We start from the raw sequence: 19,200 nt of genomic DNA on the forward strand, positions 1-19,200 counted from the left end.
ACCTCCTCATCCCCCGTCATCTTCCTCACCACCTGAGCAACCCCATCCTCGTCATTTCGACCAAACTCATCGACCTCTAGCATATCTCTTTGATTACTTATGCAATTCCTCTCTCACCTCTACAAATCAATCTCTCTCAAAGTGCAGGTATCCTTTATCTTCTAGTCATGTATTTTTCTTCTCTTTCATCTTCACATGAAAGGTTTCTTTTATCTCTACATTCTGACGTTGAGTCAAAGTTCTTTAAGGATGCCAATCAATATCCTAATTGGCGTAGTGCTATGAAAGATGAGCTGGATACTCTTGAGTTGAACAAAACTTGGCATCTTGTTGATTGTCCTGCAAGTGTTAATCCAGTTGGCTGTAAATGGGTCTATCACATCAAACGCAAGCCTGATATTCAGTTGATCGATATAAAGCTCGCCTTATGGCCAAAGGATTCACCTAGACTAAAGGTGTTGATTTCTTGGAAACCTTCTCTCCTGTTGTCAAGCCTGCCACCATCAGATTAGTTTTGGCATTGGCCTCTATAAAGCATTGGCCCATACATCAGTTAGATGTCAATAATGCTTTCTTACATGGGAATCTTTCTGAAGATGTATACATGACTCTGCCACCCGAGTTCACATCACCTCGGCCAAATCAATTCTGCAAGTTACTAAAGTCATTGTATGGCTTACGACAATCTAGTCATATGTGGTATGATAAAGTTTCTCATCTTTTGCTATCCCATGGATATCAGCAGACCTTATCAGATTATAGTCTATTTGTTAAATTTACTGGTGCTCAAATTTCTATACTTCTAGTCTATGTCGACGACATCGTTCTCACTGGTAACTCCATTTCTGAACTTGATGCCATTAAGTCTATTTTTCACCAACACTTCCGAATTAAAGACTTGGGCCCGTTAAAATATTTTTTGGGTATTGAAGTAGCTTAATCAACAAAAAGGAATTTGTTTATCTCAAAGAAAATATTGTCTTGATCTTTTGGAGGATTCTGGTTTATTAAGTGCTAAACCTACCTCTATTCCAATGGATAGTTCCACAAAACTACATCAAGACAAAAGTTCCCTGCTATCCGACCCTTCTGTGTATCGCCGTTTGGTTGGGTGTCTTATCTACCTTACCATTACTCGACCAGACATCATGTATGCCACTCAGAAATTAATTCAATTTATGGCATCTTCTACTGAATCTCATCTTCAAGCTTCCAAGCATGTGTTACGATATCTGAAAACTAGCCCCGGCAAAGGACTTTTTTTTTTTAAGAGAATCAGAAATTCAGCTTCTCGGCTTTAGTGACTCTGATTGGACCGGATGTCCTGACACTCGACGATCTTTAACAGGCTATTGTTTCTTCTTAGGCAACTCTTTAGTCTCTTGGAAGACCAAGAAACCAACCACCGTTGTCCGCTCATCCACTGAAGTAGAATATCGTGCACTTGCCAACACAACTTGTGAACTTCAATAGATATTAAATGTGTTACAATTTTTACGCATCTCTCCTATCCGCCCACCAATTTTATATTGTGATAATCAAAATACTCTTCATATTGCTGGTAATCCGATTTTTCATGAACGAACCAAATATTTAGAGGTTGATTGTCACTTGGTTCAACAAAAAGCTCAAGCTGGAGTGATGAAACTTCTCCCCATTCCTTTTTCTGGGCAGTTAGCTGACATCTTCACCAAGCCTTTGTCTCCTCAACACTTCCATCTTAATCTCAATAAGCTTGGTGTTCTTGACATCCTTCATCCTCCAGCTTGCGGGATCGTATTAAACCATTCTTCTACCTTAGCCCATGATAACAATAGAGAAGTCTCACAGCCCACAAATTCAGTCCAACAGAATACATAAATTCAGTTTTAATTCTAGCCTTTATCATTTTATCTTATCTTTATGCTACCTTCTTATCTTATCTTTACTTTTATCTTTCGTAGGCAATACTCTATATATATTTAGTTTTATTTGCATAATTCATTCAACCAAGAAATATATAACAAAGTGTTCTTTATCTTTGTGTACTCTTTATGTACTCTTTCAATTTTATTAGTTAGATTGTTTCTAATTATTGAGTAGAAGATCTTAAAATTTTATATTGGTGAGTTTTTCAAGACTTTTAATTGTTTAAAAGCTACTAGTAATTCCATTCTTTATTAACAACTTTACAACTAGCTCACTATGATTAGATTAGTTCTATTAATTATATTAATTATACTATTATTTCAATAAAATAAACTTCCATGGATTTCAAATGGAAGTTTGTTACATGTTGTCAGTTAATAACTTAAAATTAGTTGGTAGGTTATAATAATTACTCTAATTAGTTAACTTTCTCTTACTATATGTAATTTTTTCTCTACCGAAAAATTATATGTCAATTGTAGATCAATTGATTCTTAACAGTTTTTTTTCTTTCTGTGCAAATGAGAGTAGTAGTTTCCTTCTATGAAAAGCATTATAATTGTTCAAATAGAAGAAGAGAGGGACCCATATTATAAGATGATGAAAGAAGTGATTGAGAGGGTGGAAGAAGCTTTTCGAAAGTGCAGCAAAGAGAAACCCTTCTTTGGTAGGGACAATGTTGGATTCCTTGATATTGCTTTTAACTTTGCTTAACTTTCAATTTTATTATGTCTTTCATAATTTTTGAAAAGTTTGTTTCATTTTTACCAAGTTGAGACTAAAACTCTTGAGGAAGTTAAAGAAGTATTACATTATGCTTCCCAAACAAACACTTTTTTTACCCGGATAATGTTGGATAATATGGTTTTATCTCTACCTAATAGGGATGTGGATATCTCAATGCTGAAAGAAGCTGTGCAGTTAGTCAATAAAAAATTTGAGACTGAAATATTCATGACTAAATTTGTTTTACTCTTCATCGAGTTTTCAAAAGCTAAATGGACTTGATTGGAATGTGGTGGTGCTTTTTTTAGCTGTGGTTGGATAAGAGCCAGAGAACTCATTGGTGATTGAAGAAGTGGAGGTTACGCCACCTAAGGCTGGTAAAGTCCATTTGAAGATACTCTACACTTCATTTTGCCATACTAATGTTTACTTCTGAGAAGTCAAGGTTTGAAATTTATATAGTGATGTAGCTTGGTTACAAGTTGATTAGGGAATAGGAATTACTTTATGATTGTTTCTTCATTTCTCAAGTTCTTTTTCTTTATTATTATTATTATTATTATTATTATTATTATTATATGCATCACAAGAGTTTAATATGTTTATATTTCTTTTTTCAATTTCAGGGCCAGACTCCATTATTTTTTTGAATATTTGGTCATGAAGCTGGAGGGTATGTATATTCTGTACTATTTTTTAAACTGAGTGTCATAAGAATTGAATGCCTCAGCTTAAACTTCTTTGTATTAAGTCCTGTGATTCTTTACCATGTACATTGGTTCATTCATTATACAATATTATATAAAATAAGATTAAGAAAGTTAAAGAACAATGATATTGGTAATAGTGTAGGATTGTGGAGAGTGTAGGAAAAGGAGTGACTCATCTGAAACCAAGTGACCATGTCCTCCCTGTGTTCACCGAAAAATGTGGTGAATGCCCTCATTGCAAGTAAGAAGAGAGCAACATGTGTGACCTTCTCAGGATCAATACTGACAGGAGTGTCATGATCCATGATCAAAAATTAAGATTCTCCGTTGAGAAAAAACCAATTTACTATTTTATTGGGACCTCCAAATTCAGTGAATGTACTGTGGTTTATGCTGGATATGTTACAAAGATCAACGCTTAAGCACCACTTGACAAAGTTTGTGTTCTTAGCTGTAGAATTTGCACAAGTTTGCAACATCATCCTAGATTAGTATATGTCCTCACATTTTGTTTGTTGGTGATTCTATTCTCTGATAAATAAGAATGCAATACAGTAGAAAGATGTTCATTCAAATCTAATATGAGAAGTAATGCTCCTAAAAAAAGAAATAAGAGCAACAGAAAAAATGCAACATTAAATAAGATATTTTTGTGTTTTTGTAGTAAAATTTCGGTGTCAAAACTAAAAAATTTATGTGTTATTGTTAAGAAATTTCGGTGTTATTGTTATGATAAATTTTATATAATTCAAAACTCTTCATCTTCCTCCTCCTCATTTTCTACTGCTTCTTTTCTTTTATCTTTTTTTTTCTTATTTTATTTTCTCATAATTCTTCTTGTTTCACTTTGGTAAAAAGAATAGAACAAAAAAAAGAGAAGAAAAAAATTAAAATAAATAAATAACGTAATATCATATGAGGAATAGGAGGGGAAGAAAAAGAAAAATAAAATACAGCAACAACAACACCAATAGAAAAAGGAGGAGAAAGCACACGAAGAAACACGAAGAAGAAGAACGGTGTGATTTCACACGCATGTTGTGTGAGTGGGTTTTGTTGGGTTTGGACCAACTTGGCTTGACTTGGTTGTCAAAAAGACTTAGATGTATATAGTAAGACTCTTTTTTAATATTTTCTGTGGAGCAAGAGGCTCTAATTGAGGGATTGAAAAATAATCCAAATCTGTGGGCATTCGCTAGGATTACCGCGACGGAGAAAAAAATGGAGACCTGCTAAGTCCTCATGGAAATGGGGATCTGTCCCCACAAATAAATGAGAACGAGAGAAGGAGTTGAAGTACCCGTTAAATTTTCACTAGAGTGAAATTTCTTAAATACCCTTTATATATAATTATACATGATGTAAGTATATGTTTATTTTTTTTCAAATTTATTTAAAAACAAATTAATAATGTGCATAATATCTAAATTTGCACCAACTAATTATTTAAATTTATATCATTACAAGAAAGGAGTATTATCATTAAACTATAATCGTCGACCAAGATTTATTAAGTTAAAAATTTTTTTATTTTAGTTTAGTTTGTATGTTGGAGATTTAGTTGAATAATTAGATTTACTAATATTGAATGTATTTGAATTGGATTTAATTTATTATATTTCAATTAAATTATATAAAATTTTATCATAAATAATTTTTTTTAAATTTAATATCTACAAATACTCACGAATATTTGCTTCTGCCTGAACAAAATAAATAAAAACCCATAAAAAAAAATGAGCAGAAATAAAAGGCAATTTTCTATTGACACCGAAAACGAAAGGAGTCCATGGATATTCCTTGTCATTCCTATTTAAAACAGTTAGATTGTTAAAAGAGGAATGGAGGTCCATTTAACCCACGTGTCATTGATTCATTGGAGCAGCTATGATTATAACTCAATGATAGTGAATTAGATTTGGAGAACACCTTCCGAATAACACCAAATCCTGAACCTCTCAACTAATGGCCAAGAATCACGACAGATATTGCCATCATCACCAAATTTTCTTCACAAAAACAGCGGGTAATTTTCTCCCTCTTCCACAACATATTTGCATGGTGGAACAATATATAAAAAAAAGCGGGGTTAGTTGCTTCACAGCAAGTATATCCAAATTCAATAACTGAGCGCTGAGGCTACCAAAACATAAATAATTGCCATAATTTTCTTCTCAATTTCCATTATTTTTCATTCAACAAACCGTTGAATCACCAGTGAACAAAAGGAAAGAATGCCTCCCATGGCAACAATTCCAACACACAGACCTGAGTTGCATGCTTTGTTCTTCAATCGGTCCATTAGCTGTTTCAAATGCCCAAAAATTGTTGCCTCATGGTCCATGTAACTTTCAAATATTGTTTTTCTTTCATCGTATATCTTCTTTTTTTTTTTTCGAACCATTTTATTTTGTTGGGTTTTTATTTATTTATTTATTTTGGGATATTGAACACGAATAGGGCACATACGAAATCTTCCCCAATATTGGAAAACACTAATGATAATAAGACGACGACTAATTTGAAGAAGAAAGAAGAACTTTGTGTGCAGCATTTAAGGCCACCGATTCCAAAAACCGAAAATTTAGGGTCCAAGAATCTTCGATTTGAACGGTTGCAGCCATCTGATCAAGAAGTGGCTCAAGGAAATAGGTTTGAATTCGGGGAATTTGTTGCGCGTGAAGCTGTGCTTGATGAAGAATATTGGGTATGTCATTTATTGAATATTGATTTATTATTTTTTTTTAAAGAAAGGAACATTGATTTCTATGTATTTATGTGTTTATTTTAAATGTTGTGGTAGACAGCGGCATGGCTGAGATCAGAATGTCAATGGGAGAATAGAATGTATGAAAGGTATGATACATATACATCAGAAATTTGGTTTTTGAGAATTCTATAATATAAATATAAACCATATTAAGATAGGTACGAGTAAACGTTGGCACCAATAAATTTTAAATGGGACACTTTGGTCTTTGTTAAGACTCATTCCTCGCTTTCAATCAAATTTTTAATATGTTTATTGGACGTATAAGCCCCTAACAAATTTTATTATAAGACCAATAGGTCTCAAAATGATGAAGGGACCAAAATGATTCTCTAGGACTTCTAGAGATTAAAAATTTATTCAGGAGCAAAGTGTTCAATCTGAAATTCTTTGAAAACCAATTTAGTTTATAGTCAATAGGAATTGTTGGACATTGTTTTAACTACTAGTAGTTTTTGATCGAGACATCTGAAGGGATCAGCCGAAGGGTGGTCCATTAAGTTTGCATTGATCCACAGTATATGAAAATCTGGGTACCACCATGCCACTGATTCTCGTTGTGTTTTATCCAGATATATTGATAACTTCAAACGGAAATTTGCTGAGCAGGTAGAGGTTCAGGATAATTATTACTTCGTGCAGTGTATATATTGTATGTCTTAAATGAAAATCTTGACAAGAATTCCTATTGCATAGGAATTTATTGCGTTAAGAAGGCGGTGCAAGGTTCTAAATGGGGAGACCTGCACATGCATTATCACGGTAAATCAATCTCATCTTAGATCCTGATTTAGTTTACTTGAGATTTTCAGGTTCCTATATATGAGAAAGAAAACTTGTTAAGTTCCTCACGATTTGATGATAGTTAATTATTTGGGGTCAAGTTTGTCAGGTAAGGAAGCAGCACAACAATTTAAAACATTCAGTATTAAAAAGTGTTGTGGGAACCCTTGATTTGAATATCCGCTATTTGCTGCAAGGCGAGACCTTTCCCGGGGTATTACACTTCATTATTTTCTAATTTCTTATTGATGAATGCATCTCTTGTTCTGCTTAGCCTTATGGTTGTGATGCTTTAGCTTTTCAATTGTTTCTTCAGGAACACGTAAAGGCTCCACTTTTTGTTAGCATCGACAGAACGGCACCGAGCAGATATGGCTACATTGCAAACTTATGTGTCACCAAACCAGCTCGACAACAGGGAATAGCGAGCAACATGTTATATTTTGCTATTGAAGCTGCAAAATATAATGGTAATATGAAACATTGAAGTTAGAGTCGCTCTTACAATGTATGCCTGATACGTCACACATTTGACCACAAGTTTAACATAAATTCCTGTTTTTAACAGGGGTGACTCAAATATATGTTCATGTTGATAGAAATAATAGGCCTGCACAGATGTTGTACCAGAAGTTGGGCTTCCAGGTAACAAAGTTTTATGAATTATTTTCCATTATTTTGAATTCTAGTTAAAAGTCAAAAATCGGTTATGATTTACCATGGTTGTTTAACTTATGATGATGGAAGTTCCATGTTCTATAAACCTATGAAGTGGCTTGTATTTTGATGTTATAACATTAATTTTCAATTTACTAATTTTGATAAACTAACAATTATCAATAAACCGCAGGAGCGCATAACTTGAAATATTAAAATTATTCATATTATTTCTTGGGAATAAAGTTTCTTTGTTCAATTTTGAGGATTCATAGATGCATGGGTCTTGGGTATTTTCAAAATGTTATTATACTAGTTGGAGTGTTGATTCCACACTAATAATAGTTTCGCCATTTTTTGTACTAGATTTTATTGCTTCTAACCTTGGTGTATTTCAGATGGTTGAGACGGCAAACACCAAATTGTCGCTAGAGGAAACATTCTTGCTACGTTTGCAGACTTAAATACAAAAGATTATTGGTTATACTTCAATTGGATGGTTCTGGAGCTGGTGCGAGTTTCAAATTTAAAACGCTTCATGTTCCCGTAATTATTGGATGTAGATATGTTTATGTTGTTCGCAACTCGCAAGTAATTAGCTCCCCTATTTAGTGCATCGCTCTTTTTGTAGATGCAAGTATGTAACAGATTCTATTCTTCCCATAGTTAAATTTGACGAAAGAAACAACTCAGATATATTAAGAATGAACAAACTGAATATGGATGCTATTTTAATTATTAAATTATATTATTATACACTAACAATGTTAAGAGTTTTACATATTGATTCAATTAGATTCATATATTTAGATGAATTTTTAAATAGTATCTTTGAAAATTAATTATTTTTATTGATGTGTTAATACACAATGTATAAAATTCTTACACTATCTGTATATGAAAATTAAATTTCTATATTAATACCTAAAACTAGATATAAAAAAAAGGCCAATTGAGGCCTTTAGTATTTATAAGGTTTAGACCTTAACATTTGACATTTGAGGTTTGAAATTTTCAATTGATTCATTTGTCCAAGATTTTGAAGTTTATCGTAGCACATTGCCATAACAGAATCAAGAATGTTATCGATAGAAATTCCATTGTACTATACGCTAACATTAATTTAATTTAAAGCCTAGTGTTACGTGTATACTAATATCTAAATTCTTGCTTTTTCATTTTGAATTGAATTTATTCTTAGGTGTTTTAATAACACGTCTAGATGCTGCAGCAATGTCATGTCCACCATGGACAAGATATGTCTTCAGTCATGGCAGTGTTATAGGGTTGTGCTACTCTATTTTGGCAGTCATGGCAGTGTTATACGCTCAGGATGATTCTATTTTACAGGTCATTAGACACTCACATAGTAGGTGAACAAGTGCACATTTTTGCAAGATGTTTTTTGGTTAGAATGGGGCTGAAAAGTTGCACATTTATCAGAATTTGTAGGATGGGAATTGGATCTTGGTCAAATACTCCATGCATACCACCAATCGAGTAGGATCCTAAATCATGCATCACATCACATGTATTTTTCTAATGGAAAAGTATAGGATATCAATATACTATCTGCTAACTTATTACTAACAATAATTAATTATTGTATTTTAAACACATGTATAAGAAGACACATTCAGAAAATATATATATAAAGACATTTCTATTAGATACAGTCATAAAAAAGACATTTTTGTTAAACACATCCACAAAAACATTTCTGTTAAATACAATTATAAACAAGAGTTGGCAGAAATTGGCAGAATTGCTATTGATAACGTAGCGAAATTGTTCTCTAATAAAGGGATACGATTCGCTCTGTTGGACAAAGTAAAAAAATAAAAAGGTACACGATTCCTTCTCATATCATTTGATCCTAATAACAGGGAATATGGTACTCCCTAAGCAACCAAAATATGCATCTACAATAACTCTTTGAAGGGAAACCCAACTTGAGTGTCAAAAGTGTTTCTGGGAAAGACATAAAAAGTAAACAACAAATTTACACGATAATAAGCACACACCCTTTAGAATTTGTTCCATATTCATATTGGTAGAAAGTTTTCACCTGGTCTCATTCTTACATCGAAATATATTTTACTTATGCCAAAAATGTCACCAACTACTACGTAAGTTCATATCTGGTACTAATCCTAATTTATACACCATCCATGGATACTGACGAATAATTCAAAGCACCCTGATAAGGATCAGGGACTTTGACATGACGCAACAAAGGAGAGTTCTGCAAACCAATTATCTCAAGCTGCATGTTTGAGTGGCCCTTCAGAAAAATATCTGTTACCTGCAGAAAAGACATCACATTAAAACCTTTTTCCAACGTCCCACTACTCCAATCAACATTCATTGCACCATATTTTTTGATGCCATCATAGTTCGACCATAGATACGGCGTGAAGTTTTAATGATTGATATACCTGTGTGCATCCAAAAAGATTAAGTGATATCAGTGACGAGCAGCTATCTACTATTAAACCCAATGCATTGTCTGTCAAATTTCGGCACCAAGATAGATCTAGAGCACGCAAATTTTTTGCATGGCTTGCAAGTGATAGGGCTGTGTGGTAGCCAACCTGCATTAAATAGAACTTGGCCCTCAGAAACTGAAACAATACAACTTATCACGTGTGTAAAGAGTTCTTTTTTCTTTTTCTTTTTCCTTTTTTGAATACTAACTCAAATAGGAAGGATGTTTTGACACTTAGTAAACCACACAGCAATTCCAGCTCCTCACAAATGCTTAAGTGTGCATATGTGGTGGGTTATATAGCATTTGCAGCCATATGGGGAGAGAAACACGGAGACAAATAAACGAAGTACCTTCTTAACACTATTAAGTGACAGTTCTTGCAAGGACTCCCCACTTGTCTCCAAAAATGCAGCAATGGCTTCATCACTGCATTAGCAAAGGGGAACAAAAATTTAACAGTTAGTAGCAGACCCTACCAACATAGATATTGAATTAGATAAAATTGATTATCTCAAATCCTGAGTACAAAGGACCATTTAGATCGAAGACTACAAGGGAATCAAACACTTTTGGATGCATAAAAAATGTATAAGAGTTCAAATTCGAAAATTTATATAGCAGTCTTGATAGTGTAAAAACCATTAGAAACTATTTTGAGTCGTCTGTTGCAAATAACAGACTGATCTAAGAAGCATCCTAATAAAAATAAGAAAAGATATATGCTCTGTCTATACTAAAGAGAAAGATAGCAGGGAAAATAAGGACCTGAAATGATTACGGCAAAGCTTCAGTGTATGAAGTGCACGGCAATGATTACTTAGATAACCTATGGATAAATCTGTTAATGTCTCCAAGTGCATAATATCAAGCACGCATAATCCATGACAATGTTCTGCAATGATTTTTATTGATGCATCTGTCACATTTCTGCACATCAAAAGAAATGTAAATCAACAAGTTTTGACAATAATAGAAAAATATGGAGTTTAAATCAAGGGGAAATAAAAGTATCCAAATTCACAAGTAATAGTTAAGTCCACATACGATAAGCAGCCAACCAAAGTTTGAACCAACCACAATGACGGTTTCAAATAAAATTTTCGGTCATACACAGGAAAATACTTACTGAATTTATGTATCACATCTTAAAAGAGTTTCCAGACATGAAACAACCATACCTAACTCTGATAATACTTAGTAGTTAGTACTTACACACAATTTTGTAAAACGAGCTCTTTTAAGTTGTGACCCCGAGCAGTGATGTAATCCTTGACAAATTCATCACAAACAGTTTTAACACTGGCTACTGACAAAACTTCCAAATGTTCAAGCTCCAGAAGTGCTGGCAGAACCAGTGCAGCATCAATGCCATTGCATTCATCGAGATACAATTCCTTTAGAAGAGATCTTAATGATTCAGCCAAATGAAAAATGCCAGAAGATGTGAGAAGGGAGCACCGGCTGAGGTTGACTGATCTAAGTGCTGGAGCAGAAGAGACAAGTGCTCGCAACCCTAAATCTGAAAGACGACATGCACCCGTAATGGATAGGCTAGTTAATCTAGGCAAGTGCCCCCTTGATTGTGCCAAAGTAGCATATATTACATAATCTGCCAAACATCGCCCACACTGGTCGAGTTGCAGCACCTATTCAAAATGTAAATAAAAATAACCAGAACTCAGGTATCTGTGATGTTAATAATAGAAGCAGACAAGAAGTTAATCAAATCTTCAACAATACAATTGAAATTGAACAAGCCAAGAATATAAACCTTTTAAAAAGAACAAAGATTCCCAGTTACACAATCAAAATATAGCAAAATATAGTACCATAAATACTGGCAAATAAGTCAAACATAAACTTAATAGAAAATCTAACACTAAACTATACGTGAGATGAATCACCGTTAACACATAAGTTCAAAACGAGCATATTACATAGAAGGACGTACCACCAAATTGGTAGTGTCACACATTTGGAAACATTTAATAAAGTGCTCCTCCGATAGCCAAGAGCAATTCCTCAACCGAATCTCTGTGGGCGATCCACAAACAAGTAGTCCAAAAAAGTGATCGGTAATCCTATCCGAGTCACACAACAATTGGCTAAGCCTGTGCCTCAGGGAATCAGGCACACTGTCAAGTGAAGCTATGTCATCAACATTCCGAGCAAGAATATCAAGGCAAAGCTCCTGCAATGAAGGGGCCAAGAACTTTCTACCGGTTAGCGCTTGATTCCTCTTAGGAACCCACTTAATAGACTCCACTAAGCTTCTTTCCGAAGGCCCACACCCTGTTTGAAAACTCTTCTTCTCCCTATCCCGTATGATCTTCATAGCCGTTGAGAAAGGACCTGGCCAATCCTCAATCTCATGCTCAACTTCAGGCTCAGGAACCGAATTGTCATTGGTGTTTTCTTCATCTTCAGCAGTGAAATGAGCAAATCGGGATGCGTTCTCCCTGGCTATGTCCCTAAACCGGTCCATCCTATTCGAGCCATGCTCTCTTTGATTACCATTGTTATTGTTGTTGTTGTTAGTGTCTCTTGATCGTTCTCGAGCTCTCATTTGGACAGGAACTGCATTACCCTCTTCTGAAGGGAGCTTGGCATCTGATCCATTCTCCAATGTAGTTTCATGAGCAACAGCATTGCGTGGTGGTTCGCCATTAGCAACAACCGCAGATTTCCCTTTCTCTTCCCTGCTGAGTCTCCTTCGTCCCACACTCATGCTTCCAACTTCCACCGTAACCGCATCTCTGCTGCTGCTACCGCCGCCCAGTTTCCTCTTCCCACTATTACCAGAAACAACATTTTCCAAACCCTCATCAATATTCTGCTTCTCGATCTTCACCGCATCAACATAACTATTTGTGTCCTTCGTTTCACACTTTTGCTGCTCTTCTTCTTCTTCTTCTTCGCTTTTCTGTGATATGGTTTTCCTACCACGCTTGGCGCTACCACTTCCCGGATCGCCGTTACTGACAGCGTTATATTGGTTTGCTTCCATTCCTCTCATGAGAACCTTCTTTCCTGACCGTAAGTTCAGAAAACCCTTCCCACTCTCGTCCAACTTGACAGTTGCTGTTCCGGAAACAGCTGACCTGCCCTTTCTTTTTCCCTTTCCACTGGCGGCGTTTCCGGTGGGGCCAGAGTCGGTGTCATTGGAAACCCTAACGGCGGTTGCGGTTGAACCATCGACAGCACCGAATTGGGGAGGATCGGAGTTTGGAATGGAATTGAGGCGGAGACTGCGTCTACGAGGGGGAAACGAAGAGGGTTCGTTGGTTTGGGTGGGAGTGTGCGGATGCATAGAGTCGATGGTTTTTGAAGATTTTGGTGTGGTTTTGGTAGGTACCATTGTGTGAGTGAGAGTGAAGTGCAAGTGGAACAAGTGAAAAGAGGGGGAATGAAGAGAGAGAGATTTGGAGATCTAGAGAGAAAAATAAGTTTTTTTTTTTTTGAAAGCGAGAATACTTTTTTGGTAGGTTATTGGCGAGGGATTAATTATGTCATCGAAGGAGGAAAGAAAGAGGAATCCAAGTGGTTGGTTTAGTTGGCAAAAGCAGGAACCTTGGTTTTAAGTGCAGACTGCAGAGTGTAGAGAGTGGAGAGTTGGGAGAGATAATTGAGAAGGGCGAGCGGCAGAGTGTCTTGCGTTAGGTTTTCTGGAAAGGAGGGAAGAGAAACTTCTCCTGTACACTTGATGTACCGGTCTATCTTTCCCGCCATATCGTTATTTTATTATTTTTATTTTCCTTTTTCGTTTTTATCGGAATTGAATTCAGAGGTATTTTCATAATCAAAAGTCAACATCGAACCTGCATCAGTAAATGCAGTCAAATCACATGATCAACAGTAATTCAACTAGTAATTTAAGTAAAAATTTACTTGGTAGTTATTTTTATATAAAATTGATAATTAAAATTTATTTAATAATTTAATTATTGTATAATAACATATCAAATTTAATAAAATAAATATAAAAAAATTAATTTAATTTTGAATTTAGGATATGTACAATATTTAGGAAAATAAAATGGCCTCATAACATAAGAATTTGCTATTTGTTTGGCCTGGTAGCCGGACTAGTACATGACTCGTGTTTGAACTTTGAACCCTAATTGTGGCATTTTACGAAATATTTTTCGTTTTAAATCATTGTAAAATGAATTATATTTTTCTTAATCATCTCTTAATTTTGTAGCTATTATCAGCACAATTTATATGTTTTATTTCAATTTTGCAACTATTGCTAGCAAAATTAAGGAAGAATATTTGATAACTTTGAAATTGATTAATGTTACATAAATACACTCTTGCATTAAAGAACAAACACGTGAGAAATATTAAGTGAAAATGAGATTAAGTTTGATGCTGGTTCAATTTCGTCTTAATTTAACAAATTTAGACCAAGGCTTGTTAGAAGCTCCTATCTTATAGGGTAAAAACTGAATTTAGGACACTTACAATGCTTTACAGGCTCAATTTTTTCGTTATGGAACCCATAAATGTGATGTGTCTGAATATGGAAATAGGGCTTGTTAAACCAAATAGTGGGACAGCTTTATGTGAGTGGCAGGGGTTAGAACTCGTACGGTCCGAATTTTGTATTGGAAAAAATTGGCTAACAAGTTGGAGAGTTTGATTTGACAGGAGCTGAAATTTGAATTTCACAGCATGCAAATCGAACCATGCGAGAGAACATAAGATGAGAAGACACCATATATATATATATATATATATATATATGAATTTTTGTATAAATTTAAAAATGAAGTCGCACGGTCCAAGTTGTATTTTTTAAATTTAATTTGAATCAGTTCTCCCTAATCGGTGGGTCTGATTTATGGATATTGTATATATAAAAGTGTGTAACTCGTAGAAGAGTCTCAAACCCCGTCTTCTTCTTCATCTTGCTCGGCTTCTTCCTCTGGTTTCTTTCATTTGTGTTTTTCTCCCTCTTGGTATGTAGCCCAAAAATCTGGTAGTGTAGTTTCTATTGTTATTTAATAGAGTGAGAGAAATGGATGACAGAGTTCTTTTAAAAGTGTATTATTTTGGCCATTTTTTGTTACAAACATTTGAAGGAGTAAAATTCATTTTTTAAAATCCGTTAGATGTTGTTATTCCCTTCACAATCTCATTTAAAGAGCTCAAAGGTGTGATCTGTAAGAAAATAGAGATGTCAAGGAAAATATCTTGTATTTTATACAGATATCCCATACCGGTGTTTAGTGGATTCGTCCAATTTTAAACCAAATATGTAATGGACGAAGCGAGTTTACAAGAGATGTTTTCAATGTATATTGAAAGTCGTGCTCAAATCTCATTCATCGAGTTGTACGTTGAGTTCGAACAATCTGAGGTCGACCGGAATATTGTACATGAAGATTACAATAGTGACAGTGAAGAAGAGTTCGAAAGCAATTACGAGGTTGTTGGTCCAGACGGTGATGAAGATCAAGGTAACGGCATCATAGCTCCAAATGTGACAGACGTGGCAAATGCACTAGCAAACGAAGTGCTGTTTGAGGAGCCATCTTGAATGCGAGTTTTGGATTTGGATGCCATGCATGTTCCAGAGTTTTAGAAATATATAAGTGCAGGTACGTGGTTGCCTATATTTATAAATAGGATTAGAAGCTTGTAATAATTTAGATTGACCGATAGATCAAATAGTTAAGTGAAGTGTGAAAATATACTCAACTAGCATTTGTTTATCGGTTTATTTAGTTAAGTTTAAGATAATAATATTGTTAGTTAGTTATTGATTTAGTTAAAAAAATTAGTATTTATTAATCAGTATTTAATTACGTGTTTATATTGTTATTTTGTTTAGAATGAGATAATGACCAGATGTACAACTTATTTATATCATAATTGATGCTGTGAGTATTGATTTACTTCTAGTTTTGTTTATTAAATATTCGTGTATTAAGTATTTGCTGTTCGGCTGCCTTCGCCACAGAAATTTCTATTGTCGCATAAGGTGAATTTGCCGTTGGGATGGAATTCAGTTTCAGGGAAGCTGTTATTAAGGCAATGAAAGAGTATACCATTCGAAGAAGTGTAGACTACCGGGTGTATGAGTCAGAGCAGTTGACATTTTATGCCAAGTGTACACAGTATGGGTCAGGCTGTGATTGACTGTCAGGGTTAGCATGATTAGCAGGAAGCACTGTTGGGTTATAAGGAGGTACAATGGTAGCCATACCTGTATTAGAGCCAATATTTCTCAGGATCATTCTAAGCTGGATTCGATCACAATTGCAGAAGTCATCAAGCCGTTGGTCAAAGCTGACCCCTCGTTAAAGGTAAAATCAGTTATTGCAGAAGTGCAATCGAAGTTCAACTACACCGTCAGTTATCGGAAAGCATGGTTGGCTAAGCAAAAGGCAGTAGAAAAAATATATGGAGGTTGGGAAGCATCGTACGAAGCATTGCCTATATGGTTTGAGGCCATGTATCATAAGGAGCCATCAACTGTCGTCCATTTTGAGACTATGCCTGCATATCAAAGTGATGACTTGGTGACTGATATTCGGGTATTGCGTAGAGTATTTTGGAGTTATTACCACTGCATTAGAACATTCCGACATTGTAAGCCAATTGTCCAGGTAGAAGGGACTCACTTGTACGGAAAGTATAAGGGTTGTCTTTTAGTGGCAGTTTCACAGGATGACAACAACAATATCGTCCCAATTGCATTTGCTATTGTAGAGGGAGAGACTTCTGATGAGTGGCACTTTTTTCTCAGTAACCTGCGACAACATGTTGTCACTCGGGATGGTGTGTGGCTGATATCCGACTGATGAACGGATAATTTATACGCTTTTTGGCATTGTTTTTAGGTAGTTTTTAGTAGGATATATTTACTTTTAGGGATGTTTTCATTAGTTTTTATGCTAAATTCATATTTCTGGACTTTACTATGAGTTTGTGTATTTTTCTGTGATTTCAGGTAATTTCTGGCTGAAATTAAGGGACTTGAGCAAAACTCTGATAAAAGGCTGACAAAGGACTGCTGATGCTATTGGATTCTGACCTCCCTGCACTCGAAATAGATTTTCTCAAGCTACAGAACTCCAAATGGCGCGCTCTCAACGGTGTTGGAAAGTAGACATCCAGAGCTTTCCATAAATATATAATAGTTCATACTTTATTCGAGATTAGACGATGTAAACTGGCGCTCAACGCCAGTTCCATGCTGCATTCTGGAGTTAAACACCAGAAACATATCACGAACCAGAGTTGAACGCCAAACACACGTTACAACTTGGCGTTCAACTCCAAAAGAAGCCTATGCACGTGTAAAGTTCAAGTTCAGCCCAAGCACACACCAAGTGGGCCCTGGAAGTGGATTTCTGCATCAATTACTTACTTCTGTAAACCCTAGTAGCTAGTCTAGTATAAATAGGACATTTTATTATTGTATTAGACATCCTGGATCCTGGATGGTATTTTGATCCTGTGATCACATTTTGGGGGCTAGCCATTCGGCCATGCCTGGACCCCTTTCACTTATGTATTTTCAACGGTGGAGTCTCTACACACCATAGATTAAGGGTGTGGAGCTCTGCTGTACCTCGAGTTTTAATGCAATTACTACTATTTTCTATTCAATTCAATTTATTCCTGTTCTAAGATACCATTCGTACTTCAACCTGATGGATGTGATGATCCGTGACACTCATCATTATCCATCCTTATGAACGCGTGCCTGACAACCACTTCCGTTCTACAAGCGAGAGCTAGGGTGCGTATCTCTTGGATTCCTGATACACGATGCATGGTTGCCCCTCGCCTGACAACCGAGCCTTCCATTCCGTGAGATCAGAGTCTTCGTGGTATAAGCTAGAATTGATGGCGGCATTCATGAGAATCCGGAAAGTCTAAACCTTGTCTGTGGTATTCCGAGTAGGATTCGGGTATTGAATGACTGTGACGAGCTTCAAACTCGCGATTGTTGGGCGTGATGACAAACGCAAAAGAATCAATGGATTCTATTCCGACATGATCGAGAACCAACAGATGATTAGTCGTGCTGTGACAAGAGCATTTGGACCTTTTTTACTGAGAGGATGGGATGTAGCCATTGACAACGGTGATGCCCTACATACAGCTTGCCATGGAAAGGAGTAAGAAGGATTGTATGAAAGCAGCAGGAAAGCAGAGATTCAGAAGGAATACAGCATCTCCATACACTTATCTGAAATTCCCACCATTAAATTACATGAGTAACTCTATCTTTATTTTCTGTTTATTTATTTATTATTCAAAAACTCCATAACCTTTTATTATCCGCCTAACTGAGATTTACAAGATGACCTTAGCTTGCTTCATACCAACAATCTCCGTGGGATCGACCCTTACTCACGTAAGGTATTACTTGGACGACCCAGTGCACTTACTGGTTAGTTGTGCGGAGTTGTGACAAAGTGTGATTCATGTTTGAGAGCGCTACCAAGTTTATTGGCGCCATTGTTGATTATCACAAATCCGTGCACTACCGACCGACACGAATCCATCAATGCAGTTGTGGCACGCAATAACGGAGCTTGATCACCTCTCAGAGCTTTCCACATGTTTTGCATCAGGCATATAGAGTCAAATTTTCTGAGAAAATTCAAGGCACTGTACCTACAAAAACTGGTCATCAATATAGGTAACGTTGAGTAATTCTAAGTTCGTTGCTAATAGAGTTACCTTTAACAAGTGCTTGTCATCCATTTTTTTACAATTGTTTTTTGTTATCGTGCAAGTTATTCACGGATGGTGCATGAGTACGAAGTGCGTTACCAGTGTTTATGAGAACGAGGCGAGGCTTACACTAACTGGTTAGACCGAATTCCCCATGAACAGTATGCGTTGGCATTTGATGGTGGCTACTGATGGAGCCACATGACGACGAACCAAGTGGAATGTATCAACTCAGTGTTGCGGGGTGCACGCAATCTCCCTATCACTGCTCTTGTCAAGCAACATCTACAGGCTTAACGAGTTGTTCACCCGAAAAAGAGCTGAGGCGGAAGCACGGGTTAATGCTGGGCATGTTTTTTTTGAGCTCGTGACCTCAAAGTTGCATGCAAACCAGCTAGCATCAGGAAACATCCAGGTCAGTTACTTCGACTGGTAGAATGAGGTCTTTGAGGTGC

At 35.9% G+C, this 19,200-nt stretch overlaps 3 protein-coding genes across 4 annotated transcripts; 2 read left to right on the forward strand and 1 right to left on the reverse strand.

The window, feature by feature from the left end:
• The first annotated feature begins 5,295 nt into the window (after positions 1-5,295).
• On the forward strand, positions 5,296-8,280 carry LOC107479132 (uncharacterized). Of its 2 annotated transcripts, none has more exons than XM_016099279.3 (9): positions 5,296-5,682; positions 5,805-6,051; positions 6,148-6,200; positions 6,687-6,723; positions 6,811-6,876; positions 7,007-7,111; positions 7,214-7,367; positions 7,466-7,542; positions 7,953-8,280. In XM_016099279.3, the coding sequence occupies exons 1-9, from the start codon at positions 5,579-5,581 to the stop codon at positions 8,016-8,018; spliced, it is 909 nt and encodes a 302-aa protein (XP_015954765.1). In that variant the 5' UTR covers positions 5,296-5,578; the 3' UTR covers positions 8,019-8,280. The 2 variants fall into 2 exon arrangements, with proteins under 2 accessions (XP_015954765.1, XP_015954764.1); XM_016099278.3 differs by having other exon boundaries at positions 5,297-5,688.
• Positions 8,281-9,375: 1,095 nt separating this feature from the next.
• Positions 9,376-13,729, reverse strand: LOC107479131 (DNA repair protein rhp7). The gene is made up of 6 exons (XM_016099277.3): positions 11,997-13,729; positions 11,258-11,691; positions 10,811-10,972; positions 10,396-10,471; positions 9,993-10,148; positions 9,376-9,859 (listed from the first exon to the last, which is right to left on the reverse strand). Exons 1-6 carry the CDS (start codon positions 13,401-13,403, stop codon positions 9,713-9,715), a joined length of 2,382 nt encoding a protein of 793 aa, XP_015954763.1. The 5' UTR covers positions 13,404-13,729; the 3' UTR covers positions 9,376-9,712.
• Positions 13,730-16,206: 2,477 nt separating this feature from the next.
• LOC107479149 (uncharacterized) lies at positions 16,207-16,857 on the forward strand. The gene has a single exon (XM_016099299.1). It carries the CDS (start codon positions 16,207-16,209, stop codon positions 16,855-16,857), a length of 651 nt encoding a protein of 216 aa, XP_015954785.1.
• Positions 16,858-19,200: the final 2,343 nt, after the last annotated feature.

This window comes from Arachis duranensis, chromosome 3 (genome assembly GCF_000817695.3).
Source record: "Arachis duranensis cultivar V14167 chromosome 3, aradu.V14167.gnm2.J7QH, whole genome shotgun sequence".
In the NCBI taxonomy this organism is placed as follows: domain Eukaryota; kingdom Viridiplantae; phylum Streptophyta; class Magnoliopsida; order Fabales; family Fabaceae; genus Arachis; species Arachis duranensis.